The sequence below is a fragment of the Lactuca serriola genome, chromosome 3 (genome assembly GCF_051521515.1).
Source record: "Lactuca serriola cultivar US96UC23 chromosome 3, Lser_US96UC23_V15, whole genome shotgun sequence".
In the NCBI taxonomy this organism is placed as follows: Eukaryota; Viridiplantae; Streptophyta; class Magnoliopsida; order Asterales; family Asteraceae; genus Lactuca; species Lactuca serriola.
The window spans coordinates 244,051,424-244,075,278 of NC_136410.1; the positions used below are offsets into that span (position 1 = coordinate 244,051,424).

The 23,855-nt window shown below is 33.5% G+C and overlaps 2 protein-coding genes and 1 pseudogene across 2 annotated transcripts; all 3 read right to left on the reverse strand.

Moving 5' to 3' along the window:
* Nucleotides 1–368: 368 nt before the first annotated feature.
* Nucleotides 369–23,142, reverse strand: LOC145093814 (putative disease resistance RPP13-like protein 1). The gene is made up of 3 exons (XM_079032070.1): nt 19,251–23,142; nt 1,331–1,495; nt 369–780 (listed from the first exon to the last, which is right to left on the reverse strand). Exon 1 carries the CDS (start codon nt 23,024–23,026, stop codon nt 19,274–19,276), a length of 3,753 nt encoding a protein of 1,250 aa, XP_078888196.1. The 5' UTR covers nt 23,027–23,142; the 3' UTR covers nt 369–780; nt 1,331–1,495; nt 19,251–19,273.
* LOC145096136 (uncharacterized) lies at nt 577–3,514 on the reverse strand. The gene is made up of 3 exons (XM_079033905.1): nt 2,353–3,514; nt 897–952; nt 577–780 (listed from the first exon to the last, which is right to left on the reverse strand). Exons 1-3 carry the CDS (start codon nt 3,512–3,514, stop codon nt 577–579), a joined length of 1,422 nt encoding a protein of 473 aa, XP_078890031.1.
* LOC145093815 (putative disease resistance RPP13-like protein 1) lies at nt 3,465–6,101 on the reverse strand (annotated as a pseudogene).
* Nucleotides 23,143–23,855: the final 713 nt, after the last annotated feature.

The following is a 23,855-nucleotide window of genomic DNA, read 5'->3' on the forward strand; positions in this document are numbered from 1 at the left end:
TATTTACGTTTGTAATACTAAAAAGATGACAAGTTTTGCAATCAATGTATGCAAGATTAATAAAAAACATATAAAAATATAGAACCGGTTTAACCGTCCGGTTGAATTGGTTAAACCGGTTGAACCGGAAAACGTCACCCGACCGGTTCAATTAAAAAACCGGATTTTAAAACATTGAGTGAAACTGAAAGCAGTAAGACAAACTTATGAAAATAAGTTGCTGTTCCTTACATTTAATCAATCATAATATGAAAGTTGTTATTGGTTTAGTGTTTACTCAAGTTGTATTAAAAAATTCCGATAATTAATTATTTAAAAGATTTTAAAATTAAAGGCTAAATGCAAGCTAAAGCAAAAGTTAAGGGAACTACATTTTTTCTATTTGAAACTGTGAGAAACACTTGCTAACACACTGTATCATCTGTAAACCGTATGTCTATATTAATAGCCAGTTTTCTCTTAGATAAACTTGTAAAGTAAAAACTCAAAAAGGTAGCTAAAAGATGCAACTAAAAGGAATTCAAAGTGGGAAGGTCCAGGATCCAACTAAACTAAAAGAAAATCGAAGAGAGCACCTCAAAACCCATCAACCTTCCCCATGAAAATACAACTCCAATCTTTTTTATTCGAAAGAGCTCTTGCACATAAATAGAAATGTTTCAAATACAACTCGTTGGAAGTGGAGAAAACCCTCTGGATATACCCATGAAAGTTGATTTGTCTACCTGTGGAGAAGCATATGCAAAAATCAGGAACATGTGAGTTTCTGCTTACACTTGTCTGCATTTGAAAGTTTAAACAAAAATCAAAATGATAATTTTTTAGACACGTAAATCTTGAACATTCATTTTACTAGAACATCATTTCGTTCTAAACCATATTTTCTGTCTCAATACTTGAATTCCCAAGTAGTATTTCACAACTAGATTATATTCATCAACAATAAGACTTTCTGATATTGGGACAAGAACTTATCATATATGATATACATGCTTATGCTGGGATAATCTCTGTTGTTTACCTTCATATTAATTTTATAAAGAAAGATGAGCTATTAAAGTTAACAACTCCCAATAAAAGCCAAAGTTAAATGGAAAAGAGTAAAAATTGTTGCAACCTCAACATCTTGGAACAACAGATGGTCTCCTCTGCTTTTGTTCTGTTTTTAAGTCTAATCTCAAAAACAGAGACTAGATAATAAATCAAAATCGACCTATCTTTCAGATTTTTCAATACTTGAATACCCAAGTAGGAAAGAAAAATCTATTATTTAATTTTTCATATATTAATAAATAAACTACAAGAGGTCAAAGACAAAGGAAGGGTTTACCTTCATATTAATTTTATAATTCCTGGGGGATATGGGAGATAAGGGGCCTCTTCTAATAATCTTCCTTGGGCATCTTTGGGCAGTTATCAATAGCAAGATGCTGGAGAGAGGCGAGTTGAGGTGTTGCAATCCCATTGAGAACTGCTTTAAACTTCTGAAATTGGCCTACCAAATTTCAGAAAGCAAAGATTAGAGTTACTAAAGTTAAATTACAAATAAATGTCAAAAGTCATATGTAAAAGAGTACAAATTGTTGTGACTTCAACATCTCACAACAGCAGATGGTCTCCTCTGTTTTTGTACTTTTATAAGTCTAAATCTCAAAAACAGAGACTACAGACAGAATAAATCAAAATCAACCTATTTAATGAAACTTTCATTTTCTTACACCATGTGACATACAATATGTGGTAAACTGCTAATCGGTTTTGTTAGTATTATCCATTCGTTAGATGGATCATTAAATAAAGAACATATTAATTGACATTTTCAAATGGATAAAGTGATACGTAGCTATCAGGAAATACATTATTCTAAAAATCTCATGTACGTGAAGCGATTCATTATTTGAACATATTCATAATTTGTTTGTTTCTACTTTTCAATCATTATTACAAAGATGTCAAAATCTAACTTCTACAACTTTATCAAATAATACAAACTCGACGATCAATACTAATTCACAAATTATGTTAGGATTTTGAATCTTTTGTTTTTATTAAAAAATTGAGGTATTTACACAACTTCAATCATATTCAATAACAAGAAAACAAAAAAGAAGCACTTGCACGTCCATGTTAACAACCATATATTGACATGCAAACATATTTTTTATTATATAAATGTTTATGTTGATATAATATTTGCATTTTCCTGATTGAATGAAAGCAAAATCAATTATTATTTTTATAATTTATCAAAGGCAGAGGGAGAAGCATACCTTCGTATTAAGTTTGTAACTGTTTAGAATATGAAGGTGAGGGGGATAAGGGATATGAGGGGCCAGTAGGAGCCTCTTTTACTAGTCATTTCTTTCAGATGTGGGCATCCTTCAATTTCCAAACTCAAAAGTGAAGGCAGCAACATTTCTGGTAGATCTATCATCTTTGGGCAGTTCTTAATGAAGAGATGCCGGAGAGAGGTGAGGTTTTGGAGTCCCATTGAAACTGATTCCACTTTCTCAAATCCTCTTATGTGAAGAGTAGTAAGAGTTGAAGGAAATAGATAGGACAGCTGACTGAAATTACTCACATCTTCCGACTGTCCACCTATTAAAGATAGATTCAAAAGTGAGGTTGGAAAAGTCTGTGGGCCCCACTTTGAAATGGGCTTCTTTAACCCCCCAATTCTAAGGGAACACAATTTTGGAGGCCAAAGCCCACCTGAAAAGGAAGCATCCATACTTTGACAATATGTTATTGACAAATGAATTAACACATTGAGTTTCGGCAACTCGTGGTCAGGAAATGAATCCATATATGGACAATTGCTAATGTAGAGATCCCTGAGTTGATTGAAGGAACTCAATTCAGTGATCGATTTCAGATTTGACCAATTAAATATGAATACAGATTCAAGCATGAGTATGTTTGAGTTGATCAGAGGCTTCTCTCGTCCTCCTACCAACTCCTTTTCCATTAATTTATTACAATTCCAAATGGAAAGTGACTTGACACTATTTGGACAGCTGCAATGCTCCAAGATTTTACAATTCCATACGGCCAAGGTCGTAAGAGACGTTAGGTTGCTCCCAGAATTATCCTCCTCTTTCTCTCCTAAGCTCACCAAATTCGAACAACCACCTACATCCAACTTCCTTAAATTCACAAGAACCTTACTTGCCTCTGCTTCTGATTCCCACAAGTATCTAATCTCATCACACTCTCTGACGCTTATTTCTTCAACTGCCCCTAAATGCTCTATAAGACCTCCCCACACCTGATCATTAAGTCCTGAAATAGAAGTTATACTCAACTTGGTGACTGATGAAGCTATATGAACCAGACTTCCTAACACTTCATGACCGCACCCACTTATCCATAGAACCCTCAGTGAAGGTAATGCTTCAACTGAGACTCTAACCAAATTAGGACAATTCCATATCAAAAGCTCTTGAAGGCATGGAAATGCTGTATCCACAGGTACCCCATTATTATTGGTTGACAATGCCTCCCACCCTTTCATATCTTTGAAACGTAGAGTTTCAAGTGAGGGGAATGCAAGACCAGTCCCAAGAAACTCGGGACCCACAACTTTTACCTCATCCATCCCTCCAATAACCAACTCCTTGAGTAATGGTAACTGACCAAGTGGCGGTAGAGATGTACAACTTTTACAGCCACTTATCGACACATCAACCAACCAATGAAACGAGGGATCCCCAACCCAACTTGGAAACTCTATACCTCCATATGACTTAATTTTAAGCTTTTTTAGATAATCACTACAAGGCTTCAGCAGATTCAGGACCTCCTTTTCAAGTGTTTCTTTCCGAGAACCATCAAATTCATCACTCCATTCCAACTCTAACTCACTTGGCCTCTTTTCAGATAAGTTTGCTTCCTCTGCATGCATTGAGCCTTGCACTTTTTCCAGCCCCTTAATGGAAATTTTCCTTTGGAGATCCTTTAAATCTTTACACTCAATTATTGAAAATCTATTGCCTCCTTCAATAACCATCCCATACAGAGCTTGTAGACTTTTCAACTCAAGAATCCCTAAGGGCATCTTCCTCAAACATGGAGTATCCCTCATGTCAAAATGCCGCAAATTTTTAAGCTTTGAGAAGCTCTCGGGCAACTTTTCCAAATGATAACAGCCATAAACAATCAATGTCTGTAAATTATAAAGGTTGCTGACATTATCTGGTAAATGTGTGATTCTGGTTCGAGATAAATTAAGATAACGTAAGTGCTTCAAATTACCAATGGATTCAGGTAACTCACTTATACTAAGTTGACACAAACGGAGGACCCTTAACATAGGTAACTCATGAAGTAAGTCATTGAGGACCTTATTTGATACGCAACATGTACCGAACCTTTCTTTTTTCCCAGCATACACTGCTAAGAATGTTCTCAAATTTGCAGCTCCTTTGAATGCCTCGAACCTTTTGTAAACCATGTAATCCTCACAAATCAGTGACAAATGGCGGTGCTTCTCCAAAGCTTCGTTCCTAAATTCCCTCTTCATCCCAATGTCTAACCTTGAAAAAAATTCTCCTGCCACAGATGTTGCCAAGTCATTCATGATATCATGCATCACAAACAATGATTTGTCATCAGGTGCATGTTGAAAAAATGATCTTGACAACAACTCTTCAAAACCTTCATGACCTAAGCGTTCCATCGATTTGCTTGCGGTTGATTGGTGCAAAAACCCTTCTGCCATCCACAAGAGAATCAACTCCCCCTTATCGAACACAAAGTCTTTTGGGAACAAGGAGCAGTATGCAAACAACTGCTTCAAAGAGGCAGAGAGATCATTGTAGCTTAGTTTAAGAGCCGGAACAATCTCATCTCCCTTTCCTGAATCCCATATTTCATTATTCAGCAAATCCTTCCATTCTTCTTCGTCTGTTTTTGTCCTCAACAACCTCCCAAGTGCGATCAAAGCCAATGGCAAACCAGCACATTTTTCAACAATGCCTTCGCCAAGTGGTTTAAGTGTTGGATGTGAATCGAAGTTATCTTCACCCAATGCATGCTGACAGAATAAAGACAGAGCACTGTCATGTGATAAAACGGAAAGGTTGTAAGGTTGCTTGTAACCGAGTTTGGTTAGCAACGACAGCTTCCGGGTCGTCATGATAATCTTACTTCCGGGTGCCCCTGCAAGAAATGGACGTGCTAGAATTTCCCAATCTGAATAGCTTTCACTCCAAACGTCATCAAGAACAAAAAGAAACCGCTTCTTTGAAATATTCTCTTTTACCGCTACTTGAAGCAAGTTTAAGTCCTTAAATTTTTGGTCTCCACCGCCTATCGATTGGAAGATAATTTTGGTTATATTGAAGATATCAAATTCATCAGAAACACAAACCCACGCCTTGAGTTCGAAGTGATCCTTCCCTTGCATTTCCTCATACAAAAGTCTAGCTAGAGTGGTCTTACCCACCCCACCCATACCAACTATGGGCACGATGCTAAAGTTTTTATCACAAGGTTCATCCTCCAGCAGCTTATGGAGCAATGCATCCTTATCACCTTCACGACCAATAATGCTAGATGCATCTACCAAAGAGGTCTGTAATCTTCTGTTGGTATGTTTTGGGCTTTCACCTTTCACAATTAAACCAAGATTATCTTTTTCCTCCACCAGTTCTTGTAACTTGATGGTAATATTATCTATCTTGTTACGCATCTTACTACTTAGTGAGAAATTTGTGCAACAAGTTGGGATTATCTTTCTTACCAAACTGGTGGAGGCTCCAGATTCGTGGGTCAACTCACGATGCATAATTTCGGTTGCCAAATCATCAAGTAGGTCATCTATGTCGTAAGCCAAATGTTGGAGACCATTTAGCCATCCTTTAACAGCTTCATCACTTATTTCCTTCTCAGAAGCATCATTAAGCACAGCTCTGATCTGGATTAATGACCTCTTCAGTTTCTTGAGCTCAGAATCAATCCCCTTGGAGCGAGCGATCTTCTTCAAGGCTTCAGAGGCCAGCTTTTCGAAGACTGCTGTCAAGAGTGCAGAAAGAACAATTTCAGCCATTGCTTATTGTGAAGACTCAAAATGGGAGCACTTGGTATGTATGTACGTATGAATTTTTGGGATGCAGATGAAATGAGTGCAGAAATAAGAACAATTCAATCCATTCTTAATAGTGATTTCAGCCATTTTATGGTCAACATTTTATATTATATATTCCACCTCCTAGCCGGCTGACAAAATGCGATCAATCACCCCACAATAAAAAAAAAAGGGGGGGGGGGGGGGGAGGGAGGGGGGACAACAAAACATTTACCAACCAGTAGACAACATAGAAAGGGATAAGATAATGTTAGATTCTTATATAATATTAATATTATTAATCATTTTTTCCACATCAGTTGGTAATAGTTAAGCATTTTATTAATTGAGGTATCATATAGGGAACTTTGAGTTTCTATGCCCAATAGGCAATAACATCACTTATATATGTTCAATATTATCATCTTATTAAAATCAAAATGTTCTATGTTGAGACATTTTTTGTAATAAAGATTTTTACAAATTTCAAATAACTAAAAATTTGTCTTCTTGGTTGGTACTTTCATATATACATACATTCTATTGGGAAGTAAGTTTTTAATTATAACGAACACTTAATAATTCTCATTTGTTAAAGGGATACATCTCCACTGGTTTGTTATATTTATTTTTACTTTTGTTAAAAGTCTCATTTAATATATCAATCTGACAGCAAGTTGCTACCACTTACAAACATATTCCAGTTATTTTGTGTTAGATATTTAGATACATTCAGTCAAGTGGCAATAAACTACAAAATATTATTGCTTCAAATTTACCTTGTTTGAGTGTTTAAAATAACAAGCAAAATGGAAGTAATTGGCACATCATACATTGTTTTGGTCTTTTGTTTCTATATATATTTACTTTTTCCAAACTTATCACTAGCACTTTTTTGACAAAATACCAAAAGTTCAAACATTTCAAAACCCAGATTATACAAATTAAACCAAGAAAAACAGAATGCCTCACACATAGCAAAATACAAAATCAGATCAACAATCTGATACATGAACAAAATTCTGAATACAAAACAAAAAACGCAGATTAACACTCTAATTAATCATAAAAAGAAGAAGCAATGTACAAAGCACAAACAGTTAAGCTGACGAACTGCGAACCAAAGTGAAAGCAGAGATGACTTCTGGGCAGGCAATGGCGATTGCCATGGGGGTACTGTAGCCGAGCAGGCGATGATGACGGGGCAAGCAGCCGAGCAGGAGTAACGATGGGTTGCGCATTTTGTAGAATGTTTTTGTTTTGAGGTCATTGTGGTGAGAGGGCTTTGGGGAGGTGGAAATGTTATATTTTCAGCAGGAAGAGGATTTTTTTTAGGGTGTTGGGATTTCTTTGAAAGTTAAAATAGACTTTTATCTTAAAAAAAAATCTAAAACTCATGGAAAAAAGAAATTAAAAAAAATGTTTGGAGGGCTAAAGACGAATAGCTTTGCCATCTTTTAGCTTCGTTAAAAGACGAATCTGTTGTTTGATTTCTATTTGGGAAATCTCCAGAAAAGTCCTATAATTTTAGCCTAATTTATGAAAAAGTTCCAAACTAATTTTTGTTTACAGAAAGCACAAACTACCGGCTAAATTTCAAAAAAACCATTTTTGGCCAATTTTGTAGATTTAGTCAGTATTATGTTCTTTTTCGTTAGTTTGCTCAAAATATTAGGATTTTTTTGAAAATTACCTGTTAACCAAAATATTGAAATTTTTCTGAATATTACTATGAAATTAATGAATATTATTATTAACAAATTAGTTATAAACATAAAAGTATTATAAACAAAAGAAATACATTTGTTGCTAATTTTAAGGAATAGAATGATCGACTATATACTTTTCTATTGTTTGTTGGTCACTTCAAAGTCTCTATGTTCCTCCTATGTAAGTTTATGGGTGTCATAGTGAGAAGTACTTTCTATGTAAGGTTATGAGTGACATAGTTCCTCCTAAAAGTCTCTATGTTCCTCCTATGTAAGGTTATGGATGTCAAAGTGAGAAGTACTTCGTTAGACGTAACCAATAAAAGATTTGATAATATTTATTAATACACAATCAATATATTTATATAAAAATATATTTATATATTATTATATTTTAAAACTTACCCTTTCACTTTTAAGCTTTCAGGACGTTAAAGAGACTACTTCCGCTGAGATGAACGGCCACATGTGCACGTCTTTTTTATATCTTTATATAAAAAGTAAAAACTAACATAAAGGGTAATTGAGGATGCGGATGGGATTAGAACTGGCCACTCACAAAAGCCCGCCAATTTACAACCAAGTTGTGTGGGTTTCTGATGTACACACACCTCAAATGTGATATATAATCCTTACTAGGTTATAACCCATGGAAACCACGGATGTTATGTTTATAATTATTATATAGACAAAAAGAAATATTGTTAATAAAATTTAAAGTCATCCAGGAACACTGAAGCATAACCAAGAGCCATCATCCTACATCCTATTTTTGCTCCACAAATGAAAATATCATGCTATTTTTGGTTTAAAAATAAAAGTGGAATGTTATTTTTGGCTAAAAAATAAAAGTAACGTGTTAATTTTAACTTAGAAATGAAACCATGCTCTTTTTACATCAAAAATGAAAGCAACATGCTATTTCTACCATTTTGACCAAATAAGTTTCATCAATGGGATTGAATGTTTAAAATAGAAAAACTGGATCATATCTATAAATTCAATTGACCACAAGGATGGAAAACGTTATTTACCCAACAATCAGATTAGCATATGTACCTTACCTTCATTATAGTTAATAGCTTCTTTGTAAACATTACACCATCTCTTCCCATAAAATATAGTATAGTAAAATTAGAAAAATATTCTAACAGGAAATAAACTACTCCATCTTCTAGCATACAAATCAACTAAATGTATTAACAGAGCACAAAAGTAAATTGAAAGAAACTTGGGTTTTCAATCGTCGGTCTTCCACTCAACAGTTACTTGATTAAATCTTGGATCCCATCTCAGAACTACAAAACACATTTTGTTGAATCCTACAAAAATTGCAAATTCACACAATAAGGGTAAAAACAATTAGAGAAAATAATTAAATTTTCAAATCATAAAGCTTTTTGTTTTAGGGAACTATAAGAAAGTTGCTCTAAGTCAAAAAAAAAAAAAAAAAAAAAAGAAAAAAAAACAAACAAAACAAAACAAAACTAAAACAAACAAAGCTTATTCCTAAATATAACAATTAGGGAACTATAGAAAGTTTCTTAAAGTGTGTGAAGTTTTGTTCCAAGCTGAATTCACTTAATGTAAATGTTTGATAGGCCATAATCAAAAAGTTTAAAAAAATCCATGGTTTTATTTTTCCTTATAAAGACAATAAAAAAATCCAAACTATAATGTTAAATGATCTTATGAAGTCTTAATAGTAATAGATAAAGACACCATCTGGTCTTGTAACTTCTTAACCTAACCGTTTCAACAAAAAGTTATCATTACATCTTCAAGAAACAACATTTGATTTTAAAGAAAAAGAAAATGCTTCAAGAAAGACTTAGACAAAACCTCCAGGTACAGAATTGTACCTGGTTGGACTTGGCCAAAAGAATCATTTTCATTTTATTATTCTAGACGTTGAGTAGCCTAGGATGCAACCAACATCAAAGTCCAACATTCTTCCCAAATGGTTTCATTGTAGAGGAGCACCATGATTCAAACACCAGATATAATAGTTAGATTATATCAGAAAAGATTAAGTAGATTAGTTGCCCCTTATTCTATCTTGAGAAAATGACGATTATGGTGTTGTTGTAATATCTCATTTGAATAATGAATGCATAATTGCTTGATGCTGTTTACATAGAAATGTCCAAAAAAAAAGGCTCATTGTTTAACTATAAAAAATATACAAAAGTAGAAATGAAAATAAACCAAGTAAAAAACCTACATCAAATCAACCACTTGTTCAAAGTTAGGGTTCAATATGATGTTTTCATCTTTAACAACATTACATCTTTCAACTATACCCTATAAAAATGACTTATTTATCTTTTATTTGTTGAAAATATATACGGTTATTATTGTCAAAGTGATTTAAAAGAAGGGTGAATTTACATGAGAAGTAGCACAAGTGACCACCAAGGATTCTATGAGAATGTTATTGTCAAAGTGATTTAAAAGAAGGGTGAATTTACATGAGAAGTAGCACAAGTGACCACCAAGGATTCTATGAGAATGTTGACTCCTGGGGCAGGCCCTTCTAAATATAACACAACTCCGCCAGGCTTCTCGGGCTGCACAAACATACCCTCTAACTTCTCCCACCTCTCTTTAGAAACAGAGGTCCTAAAATAAAAAGTTTTTTCTTCTAGCAACTCCTGAAATTGTAAATCATATATACAGTGACCCACAAGTGACTAAAATAAGCATTTACCTTGTGATTTACATATACTTTGTTTCTGATCCATGATATTCAAGTTTAAGGGTGGCGATGACATCAGCATGGCCATGGAGATGGAGATGTGGATGTTCAACCAAAACTCCAACATGTGCAATCAGTGTGTAAGTTGAACCTGGTGAAATTCTAATTGTAATATCTTGTTCTAATCCTTGCCAAGTTTCTTTCCTGTTTGCAATCACTGCATAACGATTGGATTTTTTTTCAACTACGACGCCATCACAAGAGTTTGTGTACCATGAAAGAAAAACATTAGAGAAATCATGATTTTGTACGATGTTGGTAGACGTGGCACTGCTGCTAGCCATGTTCCAGTCCTTCGATTTCTGTAAATTAAGCAATGTTAGTCATTGTGGAATCAAATCACTTCAAAAATGAACACATACCCATAACCGATGGATTGTGAGAAAGGGGTTGAGGAGAAAAGCCACGAAAAAAGTGAGCAAGCAACAATTAAAGTAGGCGATATCTATGAGGAATTAAAACAAAAACTGGTGGGCGAAACTGATGGCTGATGGGTTCTTCATAACTTCATTGTTTTCAATCGCCTATAAAAATTAAGCACATATATTAAGAAACTGAAACGGCCAAATGTGAAATTTAAAATCAAAGAGAGGTTTACCTGCGATCTATGGAGCTTTGTGTGATCTTTAATAAAAAAAATCTAAAGGTGAGATTTTTAATAAAAAAAAAACTATAAGATTGTTGATTATTCAGATTTTTAGATAGAGTACCATTTCAATTGATCAAGCTAAACCATAGTGTATGGTAGATTTAATTGCAAAAAACATTAAATTTGTCTAGTTTTGTTAAAAAGTAAACCTTCTCATATATTTGCACTTAATTATTGATGACTATCCTGTGTCAACATCTTCATCAACACAAATCTTAGATGGGGTAAAATTCTTATTTTCAAGCTTACAGATAAAAATGAGTACAAATGAAATAAATTCACAGACAATTGATGATTATCCTGTGTCACCTTCGTGATTGTCTTCATAAAGCTCTTTGAAATCTAGAACTCTGCAATTGAAGGAAGCAATGACTGTAGACATATGTACAAATAATTGGTGGTTAAACCCCTAAAAATCAAATTTCTTCAGCTTACATCACTAAAACTGAATTAGAACTGATACAAATCACAAAAATAAAGAAATGGGAAAGGGGGAAAGAAGAGACATACATGAAAGGAAAGGGAAAGAATTGCGACAACCTTACCACTATAGTTGCAAAGATGAAATATCAATTAAGAGGTCTCCCATCTTCAGTTTCCTAAAGCGATAAACATCGTGACCACAATAAAAGATACAATTGTTTACCTCTTTCAATCTTCCCATTCGGAAACCCTAAGGTTAAAGAACATAATGGTGGAGATGAGGTTTATAATTGTGATTTATTGAGAGTAAGTCAAAGATTTGAAGCCAAATGGATTACTGATACCCGATTTAATGGGATTGATGGAAGATTTTGAATGATATACGGAATCAAGAGGATATCATATGGCCGGATTGAGCGGACAATCAGTTTTAAAGGGTCGAAGGGTATTTTTGGAACTTCAGTTAGAAGATATTGGTGGGATAAAATGATTTTGGGGGGCTAATATAGCAAAATTGGTTTTATTTATTAGATTAGAGGGTTATAAAAACCAAATAAATTTAGTATTATTAGACATAAAATAAATACATGCAAAAATAATTATTAAATATGTTATTATTATGACTATTAATAAATACATTCACACGTAATTTGTTTTTAAAATACATTATTATTAAATGTATGAATACTTTTCAAATGTATGAATAATTTTTATATATGGCATTTTTAAAATATGTTTTTAAATATGTAAATTCACTTTTAAATACCCAAATAAATTTTTTAATGTATAACTATATTTTTCAATATTATTAAATACGTTTTCTAATGTAAGGGTAGTTTTTAAAATATAAAAATATGTTTTTAAATGTATAAATAGGTTTTTAAGCTATTATAAATGTATTAATTAATAGTTTTAATAATAACATATTTATATTTATACATGTATTTAGTTGCGTTTTTAAATAATATATTTATATTTTTAAACCTATAAGAATATTATTATAAGTATTTATACAACTAAAAAAACATATTTAAAAATATAAAAAATGTATACCTCCACCCATTTTATATGTATTTTTAAATATTTTTTTATAGGTATAGATACGTATAAAAATATTATTATACGTAATAGTATAAACGATATGCTAAATATATTTAAATATTTATAAAAATGTTTTATATACTTTATTATATGTATAAAAATTAATTTATATATTCTTGTATGTATGAATATATATATATATATATATATATATATATATATATATATATATATATGTATATATATATATATATACAAAATGTTTTTATTTGTATATAAATTTATTTATAATATTTTGTATGTTTAAAGCGTATTTATACCTTTAAAATATGTTTTTATATGTGGATATGATTTTAGATGTTTAAATATTTATAAAAACTTTTTTATACTTACTGCATACATAAAGATGCGGTTAATTTTTTAAAATACATTAAAATCTGTATAAAATATATTTTTTTATATGTTTAAATAAATTTATATATATTTTTAGACATATAATAATAATAACAATTATAATAATAAATAAATAAATTCACTACTAGAAACCTTACCTTCAGCGACGGAATCAGCTACGGATTTATTCTGTAGCCAATCAGTGACGGCTTGTTGAGAGATCAACGACGGAACACATAAATATATCGACCAAAATACTTATAGAGAAGTTCTGAGAGGTATCACAGAGTGATCAACGACGAAATGGTAAGATTTTATCGACAAAAACAATTATTCGCTAATCTGTCACAAGTTAAAATCTTTTAGCGAGGGAACAATGATGGATTTTTAAAAATCACAGGCCTTTTTTCTTGGCCCTCGCCAATCACTCGCAGAAGATCAGACGCTTCCTTTTTCCACCATCCAATTTTCTTTATTTTTTCCTTCCCCCGTTTTATTTTCATTCCCGCTTTTCTTTTTCGTTCCCTCGTTTTCTTCTCATTCCCTCCAATTTCTTCCCAAAACCCTAAATGATTTCCTTCCAAATCCCTAATTGACCTTCTGTCGACTCAAATCCCTCCTCCGCCCAAGAAATCACCTCCACCGCCATCCACTTGCATCGCCTCTCTTTGAAGACTGAATTATTCTTGAAGACTCGTCGTTTCCCTGCCAATGCCGTTCAATCTGTTCGTTTATCCTTTGCTGCTTTAGATCATAAACTCGAGCAAATCTAATTAGTTGTCGTCAGCTTCTAATTTTGGCTTCTAGTAGTGTGTAAGTTGCATTTTCATGTAGCTCTTTTACTTTTCTTTTGTTTACGGTTCATATCACCATTCGCTTTTCTAAGCTCTACCTTCCTTAACTCCTTAATTTTGTTTATACGTAGGGTTTTCATATTGATTTGATTATCATATTGACTCCAATTTCAGTTGTCTAGATTATATAAATTAGCATATAGATTTTGTTTCTAGATTTGATATGAAATGAAATTGGTACCAGGTGTATGCATTTAATAAGGGGATCAAATTCAAAACATTAGTAATCATGAATTGCAGAATGTCTCGACCTATTGGTGATATGTATTTTTGTTCCAATACTCCTGTCTTCTCTATTCCTATTTTCTTTGTAGGATCCATGTTTGACTTTTAGGTCAAAAATATAGCTATTGAGTTAGAAACACATGACAAACATAGGAACAAGTGCTTTAAAATGGACATTGTGATGCGTATTTGTAGTAGTTATTTAAAACAATATTTGGAACCAATGAAGTTGTTAGTGATCAGAAAGTCATTGGATTTGGTGTTGAGCAAGTCGTTTTAGTTCGAGATGAATATCTTATAGAGAAGGTTGTCAATCTTGTTGGAAAGAATGCCCTTGTTCTAACAATCATGGAGTCTAAATGACTATAATTTCAGGTAAAATACTAATTAATCTTTTATTTGTTTTCAAATCTTAAAATGAAAATGATTTGTACAACCACAAAAGCCAAACATTATGATGCACTCAACTCTATATTTCATGTTTTGTAGGACGTATTGTTATATGACTTTTTTACCACATCATCTTTCTCAAATAACGAATTAGAGTGGTTGTGATTTAGTTAAATTAGTGTTAAATGTTGTTTGCTAATTGCTTATTGATTTTGTATTTTCAGTTGGCAACCAAATTCCGTAACAGTGGACAAACATGTGTATGTGCAAATAGAATACTTGTGCAAGAATGTATAAATATAATAAGCCATTATCTATGTCAGACTTTTTTACTTTCTAATTTGATAAAAGAAAGGGAAACATGAAAGCAAATGATGATTGATGAATATATATATATATATATATATATATATATATATATATATATATAATTGGTATTATATGACAAATTTACAAAAGCATTCTCAAATGATGTTCAAGACAATAAAGTTGGCAATGGTTTATTAGAAGGTGTGGCCCAGGTAATGAATTATTTAGATAAATGTAAATTACCTAATTACCCCTAACTTTAACCACCTTGACCGGTTTTGATTTTCATTTAGTTCACAATAACTACTATAATAACACACATCTGAACACCCTCTTTCTTTAATTTAAAGATTGTAATGAGTGTTGAATATTGTTTCCTAAATGAATGTCGCCTTGCATGTTGTTTCATTCGTGCAGGATGTTGTCTCAAAGGTTTGATAACCATTCACCATTCGCTACACCAACTGTTGTCAATATGACATCAGGTAGAGGTTTAGTTAATTATCTTGTCATTTCTTTTATATCATCAACACTCTCAACTAATCACTATTTGTGATGCAAGTGTACATGATTTATAATGGCACATGTTAGTAAAACCCACTAAACTAGACTCACTCTCATTATGAATAAAAAGGTACACGTTAACACTGTAAGCCACTAAGAACCTTCCCTTGTAGTAGTTATTGTTTTTTTAGGAAATAAATAACAACATGGTTAATTATGGATACCAATATAGGCAAAGGTAGTTTGATATTGAGAAGACAAAACATTTGTGGGCTGATTTACCTCTTCAAAATGCAACATTTCTAAACACTTTGTATTTTTTACTTGGTTTATTGATCAGGGATTAAAAACCATGAACAAAAATGCTAGTGAACTTATCCAATGCCTCCCGAACATCTATGGAAAAAACTATCCTGAGGTACTTAATTTCTAATAACATAAATATATCTGATTTTATGTTCGGATTTTACAATTGATTGGTTTAATTTGTGGAGTTTACAGAAGCCAATTTGTCATCGATTATCCGAGTTTTTTTTGTCAAAGTTGAGAGTCTTATGGATGAGGCAAGCTTTCTCTAAAAACTTTATATTTCAATTGACCAATTCATGTGTTTTTTCCTTTTGATTTGAAGCTTAACATATTTCCATTACAAATGCAAGTGCTTTTCTGTCTTTTTTTTTTTATATATATAAACTGATATGTGACTCACGATTAAAGCAGGAACAAAGAATGTGGGTAAGTTTAACAACATTTTACACTATGCTCTATATTCCCATGGTCTCTTATTCATTGATATGATCTTCCATCAGATGATTCATCCATGGATGAGTGCTTTATTCATGTTCTTGATAGGAGAAGTATCACATACTCTGTTACTTTCTTTACCCATTAAGTTTATGTCTGAATTTGCTAATACTTTGTAATTTTTTATAGATCAAAACACATAAACTATATTGGCCTATTTGATAGGGGTGATGAAATGATTTGTAGTGCATCCGTCAGGTAGGGTAGGGTAGGTTGTAGCTTTTCGTAATTTTAATAAAAATTTTCAATTTGTGACCTTAGTTTTAATAAATCTTGTATAGGATCCATGGTTCCCAACACAGTTAAATCTTTCTTTTATCCAAAGTCTACGCCCAATGTTCATGTAAGTTCTTTCCCATTTTTTTTGGCATAAAAGAGAACTCTAATTTTTGTAAAAGATCGTTGAGTTGACTAGTTAATAACTCTATTTATATGTAGGTTTTGAGCATAAAATATCATAACCATCTCCTCGAAATGATCGATGCCAGGTACTTGTATTGTTTTATGAAATAATCTTTAATGAATATAAACTTTAAATAATATGTGCAGTTGTTCTGATAAAGAATGGTAGTTCTGTAATTTCCTTGCTAATTAAAAATCTTACATTCATTTTTAAATGTGCAATTAATTTTGTTGTGGTCAACACAAATGTTCAAAGAATCAAATCCCAAAAGAGAAGACAATTTCAGAACACCAGTTCCTAAACACGGTATTTTCTTTCACCAACATGTATTACCAATTACTATTTGGTCGGAATCGGAATTCAATTCCACTCCAGTCCAACAAATGCTTTGCTTGCAACAAATGCTTCCAGCAATGACCAAGTCTTCTTCCATTGCAGGAAAAATTAAGTGGTACTTGGTTCGGCTTATTCAATGGGATTTAACAGGACCGGAATCCAATTCCATTCCGATCCTTCTTTCTGATACAAGATATGAAGCAATGGAGAAGACATATGCGGAAATGCAAAATATGAGAGGAAATTTAGAATTATCATACATTATAGGTTGAAATCAATTATCAATCAATACTTAACTTTGGTATTTTAATATTAAAGTTTGGTTTTCGATTGTATATTTATTTGATGTTTTTGGTATTTAAATGTTAAAGTTTTGTTTGGAGTTGTATAACTATTTTATGTTTTTGGTATTTATTGTTTTTAGATTCATAAAAAAAAATTTGATATTACATATCTGCGAGGGATTAGCTACAAAAAGAAAAAAAATAAATCTTTAATTTGCGAGGGATCAATGACGGAATTTAAAAAAACAGAGATAGAGTTTTGCGAGGGATCAGCGACGGAACAATGTTATTGAGTAAATGTAGTAAGTGACGAATTTGCGACGGATATTCCGTCGCTAAGGTCGTCGCAAGACAAAACTAATCCGTTGCTAAATCTGTCGTTAAGTCATTAGCCACACTCTAATTGGCTATGGAGTATGTTTGTCGCTGATCCGTCGCAAAAGTCTTTTAGCGACGGAATAGCGACGGATTCGTTCGTCTCTAAAATCCCTGTTTCTAGTATTGATTATATATATATATATATATATATATATATATATATATATATATATATATATATATATATATATTGATGATATCAAATCCATTAGCACGTCCCAGACAACTCTGGCGTGCACCATGCCTGGTGCGCTCCTGATAGTCCAACCTGGCATCACCTTGCCAGCCTTGTATGACGCTCCCTTGCCAGCTCGACTTGGCGTTCCCTTGCCGGTTGTGACAACCATCAAAATTTGAGTCGATTCTAGATTTGACTAAACTTAGTTTCACGTATAGGCACGACACATACTAGACTTAGTAACTAGAAGCTATGTTATAACGTACTCGAAACTTGGAAACAATTAGAAACAATGGATAGTGTAGTTAGATTTCATATTGATATGTGAATTCTACAATTACTTAACTATAGTGACTAACTGGCTATCTATATTCGGGTCACTCTTTGACTCGAACACCTTTTCATTGATCATATACACATATCATGCACTTGATCTAGTAGTATAAATTAGGTTTGAGTCTTGTAGGAACTTAAGTCAAAGCTGAAAACTAGGACTAGTATGCTTGATTCCTTAATTTCACCCGAATCTCAAAATCACTACATAGAATGCCAATAATCTAATTTTAATTAAACTATGTAACCTGCTACAAAATATAAGTATTTGCAGTAAGTAAATTGATTATTTCAAATACTAAACTCAATTCCTTATGGTGTTAACAATTTTATTTGGTTTAAAACAAGTCAAGATACTCTATATTCATTATGATAGTTTAAAATGTCCAAATTTTATAACAAGTGGCAGAATTTTATAAAATGAATGCAAGTTTTATAAAACTTAAACTACCTTAAAATTTTATATTATATATAACATCCTTAATTAATTATAAGTCATGGAACATAAACTTGAACATGGAATAATAAAGCTTATACTTTATAAAAACTTATGAACATAAGTGTCAAATTTTTATACAATTCACCATAAAGCTTATACTTTATAAAAGCTAAATTTCCAATATTTGTAAATAAATAAATAAGCTAAAATATATCCCTTTATTCTCTCTCAATTTCGTCCACACCACCTCCTCCTTTTCATTTCACGCTCATTCTCTAACACACACACATCTCTCTTCTTTCTCTCTATAGAAAACTTCTCTCCTCCTAGCTTCTCTCTAGAAAATACGAAGTTAGATGCAGAATCTATGGGAGAGATTTTTCCAGTCGATAATTCATAATGGACATATTCATAATTTGTTTGTTTCTACTTTTCAATCATTATTACAAAGGTGTCAAAATGTAACTTCTACAACTTTATCAAATAATACAAACTCGACGATCAATACTAATTCACAAATTATGTTAGGATTTTGAATCTTTTGTTTTTTATTAAAAAATTGAAGTATTTACACAACTTCAATCATATTCAATAACAAGAAAACAAAAAAGAAGCACTTGCATGTCCATGTTAACAACCATATATTGACATGCAAACATATTTTTTATTATATAAATGTTTATGTTGATATAATATTTGCATTTTCCTGATTGAATGAAAGCAAAATCAATTATTATATTTATAATTTATCAAAGGCAGAGGGAGAAACATACCTTTATATTAAGTTTGTAACTGCTTAGAATATGAAGGTGAAGGGGATAAGGGAGATGAGGGGCCAGTAGGAGCCTCTTTTACTAGTCATTTCTTTCAGATGTGGGCATCCTTCAATTTCCAAACTCAAAAGTGAAGGCAGCAACATTTCTGGTAGATCTATCATCTTTGGGCAGTCCCAAATGAAGAGATGCTGGAGGGATGCGAGGTGTTGGAGTCCCATTGAAACTGATTCCACTTTCTCAAATCCATTTATTTCAAGAGTAGTAAGAGATGAAGGAAGAAGATGGGACAACTGACTGAAATTACACACGTCGTCCAACTGTCCACCTATTAACCACAGTTCCACAAGTGAGGTTGGAAAAGTCTGTGGGCCCCACTTTGAAATGGGCTTCTTCAACCCCCCTATGCTAAGTGAACATAATTTTGGAGGCCAAAGCCCACCAGAAAAGGAAGCATCCATACTTTGACAATATGTAATTGACAAATGTATTAACACGGTGAGATTTGGCAACTCGTGGTCAGGAAATGACTCCATATTTGGACAATTTGTTATTACGAGTTCCCTGAGGTGATTGAAGGAACTCAACTCAGTGATCGATTTTAGATTTGGCCAATTATGTATAATTACAGATTCAAGCATGAGTATGTCTGAGTTGATCAGAGGCTTCTCTCGTCCTCCTACCAACTCCTTTTCCAACAGATTATCACAATTCTGGATGAAAAGTGACTTGAGGCTATTTGGACAGCTGCAATGCTCCAAGCTGTCACAACCGAATAAGGTCAAGCTCGTAAGAGATGTTAGGTTGCTCCCACAATTATCCTCCTCTTTCTCTCCTAAACTCACCAAATTTGAACAACCTTCTACTACCAACTTCCTTAAATTCACAAGAACCTTACTTGCCTCGGCTTCTGATTCCCACAAGTATCTTATTTCATCACACTCATAGATGTTTACTTCTTCAACTGCTCCAAGATGCTCTATAACACCTCCCCACACCTGATCATTAAGTCCAGAAATACGACTTAACTCCAGCTCGTTGATCGATGAAGCTGCATGGACCAAACTTTTTAACACTTCGTGGTCACAACCAATTATCGTTAGAACCCTCAGTGAAGGTAATGCTTCAAGGGAGACTCTAACCAAATTAGGACAACTTCTAATGCAAAGCTCTCGAAGGACTGGAAATGTTGTGATGACGACCCCATTATTATTGTTTGACCATGCCTCCCACCCTTTCATATCTCGAAAACTTAGAGTTTCAAGTGAAGGGAATGCAAGACCAGTCCCAAGCAACTCCGGACCCACAACTTTTACCTCATCCATACCTCCAATAGCCAAATTCTTAAGTGATGGTAACTGCCCAAGTGGCGGTAGAGATGTACACTTTTTACAGCCGCTTATCTTAACATGAGTCAGCTGACCAAACGAGGGATCCCTTACCCAACTTGGAAACTCTATACCTCCATATGACACAATTTTCAGTTCTTTTAGACTATCACTACAAGGCTTCAGCACATTCAGGACCTCCTTTTCAATTGTTTCTTTTCGAGAACCATCAAATTCATCACTCCATTCCAACTCTAACTCACATGGCTTCTTTTCAGATAAGTTTGCTTCCTGTGCATGCATTGAGCCTTGCACTTTTTCCAGCCCCTTAACAGAAATTTTCCACTGGAGATCATTTAAATCTTTACGCTCAATTATTGAAAATCCATTGCCTCCTTCAATAACCATCCCATACAGAGCTTGTAGACTTTTCAACTCAAGAATCCCTAAGGGCATCTTCCTCAAACATGGAGTATCCCTCATGTCAAAATGCCGCAAATTTTTAAGCTTTGAGAAGCTCTCGGGCAACTTTTCCAAATGATAACAGCCATAAACAATCAATGTCTGTAAATTATAAAGGTTGCTGACATTATCCGGTAAATATGTGATTCTGGTTCGAGATAAATTAAGATAACGCAAGTGCTTCAAACTAGAAATGGATTCAGGTAACTTGCTTATACTAAGTTGACACAAACTGAGGACCCTTAATAAAGGTAACTCTTGAATTAAGTCATCAAGGACCTTATTTGATAAGAAAAATGTTCTCCAACTTTCTTTTTTCCCAGCATACACTGCTAAGAATGTTCTCAAATTTCCAGCTCCTTTGAATGCCTCGAACCTTTTGTAAACCATGTACTTCTCACAAACCAATGAGAAATGGCGTTGCTTTTCCAAAGCTTCCTTCCTAAATTCCATCTTCATCTCAATGTCTAACCTTGAAAAAAAATCTCCTGCCACAGATGTTGCCAAGTCATTCATGATATCATGCATCACAAACAATGCTTTGTCATCAGGTGCATGCTGTAAAAATGATCTTGACAACAACTCATCAAAACCTTCATGACCCAAGCGTTCCATCGACTTGCTGGTGGTTGATCGGTGCAAAAACCCTTCTGCCATCCACAACAGAATCAACTCTTCCTTATCAAATAAATAATCTTTTGGGAACAAGGAGCAGTATGCAAACAACTGCTTCAAAAAGGCAGAAAGATCATTGTAGCTTAGTTTGAGAGCTGGAACAATCTCATCTCCCTTACCTGACTCCCATATTTTATTATTCAACAATTCCTTCCATTCTTCCTCGTCTGTTTTTGTCCTCAACAACCTCCCAAGTGCGATCAAAGCCAATGGCAAACCAGCACATTTTTCAACAATGCCTTCGCCATGTGGTTTAAGTGTTGGATGTGAATCGAAGTTACCTTCACCCAATGCATGCTGACAGAATAAAGACAGAGCACTGTCATGTGACAAAACGGAAAGGTTGTAAGGTTGCTTGTAACCGAGTTTGGTTAGCAATGACTGCTTTCGGGTTGTCATGATAATTTTACTTCCGGCTGCCCCTGCAAGAAATGGGCGTTCCAGAATTTCCCAATCGGCATAGCTTTCACTCCAAACGTCGTCAAGAACAAGAAGAAATCGTTTCTTTAAAATCTTCTCTTTTACAGCTACTTGAAGGAGGTTTAAGTCCTTAAATTCTTGGTTTCCACCTCCTATCGATTGGAAAATAATTTTGCTTATATTGAATATATCAAACTCATCAGAAACACATACCCACGCCTTGAGTTCAAAGTGATCCTTCTCTTGCATCTCATCATACACAAGTCTAGCTAGAGTGGTCTTACCCACCCCACCCATACCAACTATGGGCACAATGCTAAAGTTCCTGTCACTTGGTTCATCTCCCAGTAGCTTATGGAGCAATGCATCCTTATCACCTTCACGTCCAACAATGCTAGATGCATCTACCAAAGAGGTCTGTAATCTTCTGTTGGTATGTTTTGGGCTTTCACCTTTCACACTTAAACCAAGATTATCTTTTTCCTCTACCAGTTCTTGTAGCTTAATGGTAAGATTATCTAACTTGCTACCCATCCTACTACTTAGTGAGAAATTTGTGCAACAAGTTGGGATTATCTTTCTTAGCAAGCTGGTGGAGGCTCCAGATTCGTTGGTCAACTCACGATGCATAGCTTCTGTTGCCAAATCATCAAGTAAGTCGTCTATGTCGTAAGCCAAATGTTGGAGACCATTCAGCCATCCTTTAACAGCTTCATCACTTATTTCCTTCTCAGAAGCATCATTAAGCACAGCTCTGATCTGGATTAATGACCTCTTCAGTTTCTTGAGCTCAGAATCAATTCCCTTGGATCGAGCAATCTTCTTCAAGGCTTCAGAGGCCAGCTTTTCAAAGACTGCTGTCAAGAATGAAGAAAGAACGATTTCAGCCATTGCTTATTGTGAAGACTCAAAATGGGAGCACTTGGTATGTATGTATGTATGAATTTTTGGGATGCAGATGAAATGAGTCCAGAAATAAGAACAATTTAAGCCATTCTTAATAGTGATTTCAGCCATTTTATGGTCAACATTTTATAATATATATTCCACCTCCTAGCTGGCTGACAAAATGCGATCAACCACCCCGCAACAAAAAAGGGGGTAGGGACAACAAAACATTTACCAACCACTAGACAACATAGAAAGGGATAAGATAATGTTAGATTCTCATATAATATTAATATTATTAATCATTTTTTCCACATCAGTTGGTAATAGTTAAGCATTTTATTAATTGAGGTATCATATAGGGAACTTTGAGTTTCTATGCCCAATAGGCAATAACATCACTTATATATGTTCAATATTATCATCTTATTAAAATCAAAATGTTCTATGTTGAGACATTTTTTGTAATAAAGATTTTTACAAATTTCAAATAACTAAAACTTTGTCTTCGTGGTTGGTAGTTTCATATATACGTACATTCTATTGAGAAGTAAGTTTTTAATTATAACAAACACTTAATAATTTTCATTTGTCAATGGGATACATCTCCACTGGTTTGTTATATTTATTTTTACTTTTGTTAAAAGTCTCATTTAATGTAAGCTTTTACACAAGATACCTACATGTATGTCAGATAATAAGATTAAAATATATCAATCTGACAGCAAGATGCTACCACTTGTAAACATATTCCAGTTCTTTTGTATTAGATATTTAGATAAATTCAGTCAAGTGGAAATAATCTACAGAATATTATTGCTTCAAAGTTCAA

Coding starts and splice junctions, on each gene's coding strand:
- LOC145096136 (XM_079033905.1), bottom strand. CDS start 3,514: ATGAAAGGGTGGGAGGCATTGTCAACCAATAATAATGGGGTACCTGTG. Junction 953..2,352: donor ACATCTGAAAGAAATGACTA/GTAAAAGAGGCT, acceptor TCCCAATATCAG/AAAGTCTTATTGTTGATGAA. Junction 781..896: donor AATACTACTTGGGAATTCAA/GTATTGAGACAG, acceptor TTTCAAATGCAG/ACAAGTGTAAGCAGAAACTC.
- LOC145093814 (XM_079032070.1), bottom strand. CDS start 23,026: ATGGCTGAAATCGTTCTTTCTTCATTCTTGACAGCAGTCTTTGAAAAG.